General features: G+C 39.2%; 1 protein-coding gene across 1 annotated transcript; it reads left to right on the plus strand.

Annotated features, from left to right (window-relative positions):
- The first annotated feature begins 2,608 nt into the window (after nucleotides 1–2,608).
- On the plus strand, nucleotides 2,609–7,235 carry abraa (actin binding Rho activating protein a). The gene is made up of 2 exons (XM_044023214.1): nucleotides 2,609–3,684; nucleotides 5,633–7,235. Exons 1-2 carry the CDS (start codon nucleotides 3,145–3,147, stop codon nucleotides 6,068–6,070), a joined length of 978 nt encoding a protein of 325 aa, XP_043879149.1. The 5' UTR covers nucleotides 2,609–3,144; the 3' UTR covers nucleotides 6,071–7,235.
- Nucleotides 7,236–8,790: the final 1,555 nt, after the last annotated feature.

Raw genomic sequence — 8,790 nt, forward strand, 5'->3', positions numbered from 1 at the left:
TTAAGCTGACTTGTTGACAGTTCACTACTCTGCTGCTGAACGCCCACTAAAGCTGGTGAAGTTTTCTTGTGGTAACCAATGCAATACACTACAGCACAGTGACTCACAGCTAACTTACTGAGTAAAATCTTATTTTGAGTCTTGTACCTTGATGATCACACCTTTCTCGTCGCTTTCTAGTGGCAGGCATGACTATTTCTGTGCAGCCTGCTATGCACGCACAGCGGGTGACGTGGGGTGGGTTGCATGTGAGGCAGCTGCTGCCTTATAGGCAGGAATCTGAGGCACACACATGCAAGAAACCTGAGCCAGTGACGCTTGAACACCAAATGGCTATTTTAGTCTTCAGACACTGAGAGGATACATTTGGCTTTGTCTGGCTGTGTGTCACAGAAATGTTTGATTCTCATGAACAGCATTGTGATTAACGTTTGTAAACTGACGTCCAAATTCATTTACTAAATAAATGATCTTGATGTATAGAAGGAGTGCAACTATCAATGCTTTTTGTTTGTTCAGTTTGTGTGTGTGTGTGTACATGCATAACAACCCTGTCACCAGGATTTCTTTCACTTATGGTGTGACAACGCTGTGAGTAACCTGTGGAAAGGTTTCTGTACAAAAAATCACCTGGTTAGGACTAGAGAAAGGTCATGTTTTTTTCCCTCATAATGTTACAACATTCTCTAAAAACTGATATAATGTACTGTTATTACAGCAACAAATCTCAAATTTGCCAAAATGTCACATTTGAACATTTCAATCTGTTGACTTGGCAGACTTTAGAAATATTGATGCCGAGTCAAACAAATGTGATGTTTTCTATGGTTTACAAGTGAAATAAACAGATTATATCAGATGATGTATTATGAGGAATGGATAGCTGTTAATAAATTGTTTTGTGTGTTTTTTAATTCCGATATTGCTATTATTAAATGTTTCATATAAACCCCAATGACTGCATAGTGGTAATTCATGAATTAATCCCAGTAATTTTGCTTTAAATTCAATTTGCCCTAAGATGATTATAATGACTTTGGCTAATGAACTCTGCCTCTGGAAACTTACAACACAGTTTTATTATAGGAAATCACCAAGGAACATGTTGAGGAAAAAGAAACAGGTTAATTAGTTCATTTCTTTGTTTATTACAAACACAGAGACTCATTCTAGTTGCGGTGGCAGTTTGCATTCTTTTTATAGTATCTTTCAATACTATAAAACAAACTAACAAGATTTAGCAGACACAATCTACATGATTTAATTCCATTCCATTCCATTCTATTTGTTTACTTCATCTCAGTAATTTTTATAACTAATATGTTAGTTATTATTATAATAATAATAACAATAATAATATATAAACTATAGTTACGATTTATGTACTGTATGTACATTAAATGAAATAGAATCTAATACAGTAATAATTATATTATATACTTATCAACAAATTGTGTCTTATTTATTAAGCAGGCACAATTAACCATGTTTTTTTTTCTTCTTCAAAGGAAAACATATTAGATAATATGTAAAAATAATGTATTAATAGTATTAATACATTTTGGTACTTTAGTTTCCATGTTGCATTTAGACACCTTGCATTGCCTTATCATCAGTTTCAGTGGTTAATTACCCTGTTGACTGATATGATCACCTATCAGCTGATTTTACTGTAGACCAGGTTCCAAACCCCAGAGCCGGAGATTAGTGAGCGGGCTGAGCTGCAAGAGCTACAAAAACCCACAGGAAGTGAGCCTATTGGATTTTGTTTTACATTTTATTTTTCCTGGAAATGCCAAACCTTTTATAACATATGACAAACTAAAAACCGCTGCACTTGGCACTCACATAGTAGTAACATGCTATGACCATATAACCTTGCAGCGACTGACGCTCTAAATGCTATATCTTAACATTACATTAACAGTAAATGACTATCAGCAAAAACTCCAAACTGCTGTCTAGTGCTTGTCATCGAAACTTTTGGGAAACTTTGCTGTACAGTTATTGAAAAATTTGAAAAAGAGTCTTAAATGGCACTGAAACTGTGAAGGGCTCACAACTGTTTAAATTGACTTTCTTCATTTTCCCAAATTTCTATCACTAAGTTGCCTACAAATAAAAAAAAATATTCGTAAAAAAATACCACACAGTCACCATCAATGTACAAGCTGAACAATTAGGTAATGAAACATAAATAAACGTTGTGCAGTGAACAAGTGAGAAAGCTGCACTCAAATTATACTTAAGAACGTACATGAATCATCATCATCATTGTCTACAACATCATCATCCAGGAATTCACATGCTTACATTCACAAATATATAAAGACTAAAATGGCTGGAGCCAGTCAAACACCTCAGCCCCTGTGTGACCCACAGTGTAAGAATTCACAGTCACTCAGTCTCATACATTCAGATGATCAAAGCATAAAGGTATTTGAACACACACACACACACAGTGACTGCATGTATAGGAACCTGACTCACAGCAATGTCCTGTTTGTATTTCAGCATTATTTGTGTGTAAAATAAATGCTTAAAATGCAAGACACCTGTTACCCAGATCCCAGAGGAAGAAATTCCACTCCCCACTGTGTGTGTGTGTGTGTGTGTGTGTGTGTGTGTAGTAAGCAGAATGTTGACACCGGCCTTTCCTGTCTCACGTGGACATTACTTTACTGCCCTCCCCTATTTAAAGGCCAGCGTGGAGCCAGAGAGGCTTCAGCAGGAGATTAAAGCCAAAGTCCTTGCACTCTACACACTGGAGGCTCACCCACTGACCGACTGATGATCTGGATGTTTTTGTGAAGAGCCATCCCCCCATAAGGTTTGAGATGCTTGGACTCAGCTGCAGTATTTACACATATCTTCAAGAGTAAGGAGTTTTCTACAAGCTGCTACAAGCAGCAAAACCCTTTCAAACAGAAGCAATTTTGATTCCTCTCAGTTTTTGGTAGTGGTTTTCAACTTAAATTTTTGCTCAAAAGGAATGTTCAAGGCCTTTTGCATTTAGCTGACTTATCTGTGGAAGTTGGTGAACTATAAACACATGCTAACTCTTGCAAGGCCTTTCTAAAATACTAAGAAGAACCTAAAGAAGTATCAACTTCTAGAAAAAGGCCCAGCTGTTATCCAGTCATCATGAGTAGCGGCGGAACCACCGTAGTTTCACCACCGGAGCCTCAGACTTTCAAACGGGCAATACGGAAGATCAAATGTGCTGCTATGGTGTCGTCTTTGGCAAAGAGCTGGCAGGGTTGGGCCGCCGACCACGCAGAAAAGCAGGATGCTATCCCGAGTGGCTGGATGCCTTCATCTGTCAAGGAGATAGACCAGAATGACTGCAAGGACACGGTCAAACTGACTGTCACCCCACGTGTAATGGCAAAAGATGCTGCCGACACCACTGGGAGTAAGATCAGGACCCGTTCTGTGACCAAGACCATCCAGCCCAAATGCTGTGGGTTCAGCTGCAGTGAATTGGTCAATGCCATCAACAGCAAGATGGAGTCAAGTCCAGAGGAGAGCAATCAATATCTAGGCAGCAAGTCCCTGAAGAGTTCAAGGAGTAGCAGTGTGGACACAGAGGATAGTGGGCTTGGAGAGGAGGCAGGACTCAGCAGCAGCAGTGAATCCAACTTGAGTGACATCAAGACCAAAAAACAAACCAACAGGCCCAAGGTAGAGTGGTTTTTACAGCAAATTAAGTATTTGGTGAAGTTTCTTGTAGCGGGACAAATGTACTAATGTATCTCACTGCCCAATACCATACCCACAGCTAGCCACAGAATTTTGTGGCTATTTAGAAACAGACTAAATAGCTTATGAACATGAGAGACACATTAAATTAATGAGCTGTCCTATCCTTTTTTAACATTACCTCCATATGGCAATTTCCAAATATCACACTAGCTAGATTTATACAGCGGAGAAAGCAGCCAGGGGGACCTTTTCATCATTTCCCTTACCAAGTATGAAAAGACAAGAGAATACAGTAAAGCTCAATCACTTACTTCTCTGGCTAACGTCCAAAAACATTTAATTTTGTGATAGAGGCCATTTGCAATTTGGTCCATTGCACAGGTGAATGTGAAAGAGGCAGGCTTACTGAAAAGATAACATGGCCATGCATGAATTACCTTTTAATTACAAATACAAGTGTGAAGCAATGGGTTATAAACACGTTTTGACAAGACCCTTATGAGTCCGTGCTGCCTGTTTTAGCTATGACCACATTAGATGTCATATCCGTCCCTGTTTTAAATACACAGGGGAGCATAAATATGCTCACAGCTTGAATTAACATGGTAAAGCAGAAGTCCCTTTGATGTCACCTGCAGAAACCCAATCCCTTCACAGACACCAAACAACAGTTGCATAACTGCAGTAGTAAACCTATCCTATAAAAGGCAAAGAAGCCAGCCAGGAGCCTCTGGTGTGTCAAGGGGCTCCAACTCATAAAAACACAAGCTGGACTGCAGCGCAATGGAACATATGTAAATAAATAGTCTTCCACTGCAATATGTTCTTACTCCTGACCTTCAGGTGGAATAGTCAGTGAGGGGAAGACAGGGTGAGGGCCGAGGCACGTGAGGAACAGTGATGTTGGGGACACGCAACAAATTTTCTGCACTCGGAGCCACTAATATATTTCCGCTCACGGAGAATTGTTACATTTACATTTCTGTTCAATGTGGTCACAATGCATCTCCAATCACCTCCTGAAGTGATTCAGATAACAATACGTCCTTGGGTGTATTTACACTCAGACTTACAAGTGGTCAGGTGCTATCCAATTGCAAAAAAAAAGAAATTGCGTATTTAGTAATAAATAAGATCAGATAAATTAAATAATTCTAAATAGTGTCGAGGAATCTTAGTGGCAACAAAAAAAAACAGCAGTGGGATACAGGTTCATTATCACTTTAAGGGTTCACAGAGTTTTGTGGAAGGTCCTTCAGTTACAAGTCTTAACTTTTCATAGATCAAATACCGAGAAGTTCTAATGACACTGATCTGAAGGCCTGGCAAGCTGAGGAAATACCTACAGAGGAGAGAGAGAGAGAGAAGACATGCAGGGAGGACTGCAGATGAAGAGAACACAGTATAAGGGCTTGTATGAACAAATTTAAGAGGATGCGCAAAGGTTTTGTATCGTAGTGGCTTTTTATCCACACTTAACAACCGAGGGCATTAACAGAAAAGCCGATGTGTCGACACATCGACGCCAGTGGCACAAGTTGACAAGTCGCGTGAGGAGTTGACAAAGTAGTGTGTACACAATGCAATCTCTGTCTCTGCAATCTCTATAATCTAATTGAGAGTTGGCCACGGCCACCACCTTGATGTTTTGTTTGAGCTCATCATTCTAAATATGAGTATACATATTTATATACTCACAGGATACGTACTGTATTTATATATAGTGAAGTTAAATGCAGAGCAAAGTTCAATGGATCAACAAAACCAACCAGTTTATTTAAGAGTAAGTTTATTTAGAGACATTTATGTTACCGTTTTATCTGGTCTGAAAAAAAAAGAACCTAAAAGAGCAGGGTTTGTTGGATATTGGATATCTACAGTTTATATTATGGGAAAGACATTAACCTGCTGATTAATGTATCTCCAGATTAGGATTGCAACGATGAATGACATCAGAGGCCGCTGGCAGCAGTGGTCGGAGCAGCACATTGAGGGCCAGAAGCTCAACCCCTTCAGTGAGGAGTTTGACCATGAGTTTGCCATGTCTCAGCGCCTCTGCAAGGGCGACACAGGCTATGGGCGACCCAAAGATGGCTCGAAGACGGCCGAGAGGGGTGACCGGGCCCAGAGGCACATTCACAGGGAGATGGAGGAGATGGTGTGGATTATCAGAGACATGGGCATCAAGGATAAGAAGGGACATTGCATCATTACCTTCGGTCGGCTCTTCGACCGCTATGTGAAGATCTCTGACAAGGTGGTGGGCATCCTGCTGCGTTGCCGCAAACACAACATGCTGGATTTTAAGGGGGAGATGTTGTGGAAAGGACAGGATGATGGTGTTATTATCACACTGAGGGACTAAAGACAGATGTAACGTCTTATGAACAACCGTGAACACTAACTCTCATGTGAACCTGAAACAAAGAAACAGCTGCAGAATGGTTAGGTTCAGTGAGAATTACACAAAGGGGAAAATACATTAAAATGATAGTTTGATCTGTATATGAATTGGGTAAATCTCAGGAATTGTGATTTATTACTGTATCAAATTTATAATAAATAACTCACAGGCATGTAAGTTACACTTGCACCAGACATTAGTTCTTCTCATGTACCTAACAGGTCATGTGGTGAGGGGAAGATATCTTTAGCATGCTAACCATGCTCGCCTTGATAGGTATGCTAGTGCTAGGATGTAATGCTGGAAAGCTCCACTCAAGCTGCGGTTAAAGAAACTCAGTGTTGCTTTCATTTCATAATTCTGTACTGAGAGTGACCAGTTGTCCTTGTCTCTTTTGGACTCGGGGTCTCATGTCTCAAGCCTGGTCATAGATAGCTAATATAGGGCAGAAAGTATAGAAAGAGTAAATGAAGTGTTATCAGCTGAGTTACTTTCTAAATGGTTTAAATCTTTTTAATAGCCCCACACACATCTTTTTTTATTTGTTTGTTTGCAAGACTTTACAGAAGTTCTACCAAACTAGTCGACGTAGAAATGTTGCTAATTTTATAATATTCAGCAGAATGTGTGTCATATGTGTCATGTGAACATCTGTAGCTGATGCTTCCTGTGCAGGTTTTCAGTATGTCATGGTCTAGTTGGGTGTTGTGAACTGACTGAAAATCCTTATAAAGTTATGTTATGAGCATTTTATGTGTAATGAAAACAGCAGTAGCAAGAAGTTTTTGCAAAGTGACATCATTTATGTGTAAAAAAAAAAACCCAACTGAATGTGTTTGTTACTTAAAATCGTTTACCGGTAAATGACTGCATTTAAAAATGTAATTGACCTCACTTAAACAAGCAGGAGAGACTTCAGTGGTGTAAATGAATCTTCAAATAGATTGGAATGTTTTTTTGTTTTCTTTTAAAGTAAAAACATGTGTGTCTTCTTACAGGAGTACACTACTTATTGTAAATGTAAGCTTTGTCAATGGAACATGCATGTAGTACTGAGACTGTGAAATTAGAGTCCGGTAGTTTTGCTGTGCTTAGAGGAGGAAATCAATAATACATTTAAATATTGCTTTTCTGGTTTGTGATGATTGTGTGGAGTGCCTGAACAAATATTGTGTTGTGTCTTTGTGTGTTGGAGGAGGCCACTTAATACAGTTAGAACACTGAGGCTTTGATACAGACACTGATGCAGTTGTTTAATCTGCAACTTCAGCATAAAACATACACTGCAATGCTTGTTTAAAGTGCGCCAAACAGATGTTTTGCTTCTTGAACACTTTTTATTTAATTTGTTGAATTCACCTCCAAATACCCATTTTTTTAATCTGAAAAAAAGCTGATATCCAGCGTTCACAATACTATTTTAATGACCAATCATTTAATTCAGACTATGTGGAATGATTGACTGGTGTATCTGTCAATAACCAACCTGCCTATCTGTACTGTTAGCAAGTCATGGAAAAATAACCGAAAGTGCAGCCAAAATGTACTGTTCCACTACACGCAACGTCTAGTATTTCAGGGGATTTGTTTTAATGAATGAGCCCACAGGTAGGATGTACCCGTTGCAATCTGTTAAAAAAGTGTCACCGTTTCCAAACTTAAACTGCTTTCAGACATGCACTGAACTCTGCAGCGCCTCCGGAGATTATCCTGAGGTGCTGAACTGTATAAACACAAAAGCTCACAGGAGTGATTCCAGAGATTTTTCTGACAGCTCGTCCTCCTCGTTTAATTTCTGGTTAATGTCCTAGTGAGCTCATGTGCGAACTCAGCAAGAGGAAAGATGCCACCCCTCGCCTGGATATCTCTGAATGCTTATTAAACACAAACCTTCCCACATTTGTGAAGCGCAAACTCCAGAAGATGTCCGGACCCAAATCTGGAGACATAACCCAGAGTTAATAACTGAAAACAGCTCCACACACCAAGCTTTTATATTAGTACTTGAACTCAAAAGGGGCATTATCCCTATATGATATAATTCCTTGCACTTTGATAATTTTATGTCACGTAACATGTTGAGCAGAGTGTCGTTGATTATAAATTATACAAAAGCTTTAAATCACATTAACAGTATATTGAAACAAGTTACTGGTTTACCTATAATGACACACCTGTGTACATTTCCAGCCTTGAAACAATATACTCATATGCTCGTATACTTAATACAAAGTGTTCTGATGTCACAACATGGTGTCTTGCTCTGAAATGTCTACAGGGTTTTTCACACTTGCTAAAAATCCTTGGGGAAGTGTCCAGAAGTTCATGTCAAAGCCCTTAAGCACTTGCTGATGCTACAGTGAGACAGTCTTAAGCCCTTGTGGACTTTGTGGCTGTCAGTGCAGACAGATCACTGAGATTTTTCCACTTTTCCTCCTCACTTCACCCACCTCTGCAACTCTGTTTTGGTCGAGACCGATATTTATCACCTGCAGTTGAATTGGAATTAGGGAATCACGCAACACAAAAGCTATTAAAAGTAATATTTATTTTTTGTACAATGTACAATCTTATCAACTATGAGAATGACTGAAATTATTATTAACTTGTGATAAGAAAATTATTAACAGTGAGTCTTGATTTGTATCTGCACCGTCTTGTGGTCAAGTCCATCCAAGTTT

This window comes from Solea senegalensis, linkage group LG4, assembly GCF_019176455.1.
Source record: "Solea senegalensis isolate Sse05_10M linkage group LG4, IFAPA_SoseM_1, whole genome shotgun sequence".
Lineage (NCBI taxonomy): Eukaryota > Metazoa > Chordata > Actinopteri > Pleuronectiformes > Soleidae > Solea > Solea senegalensis.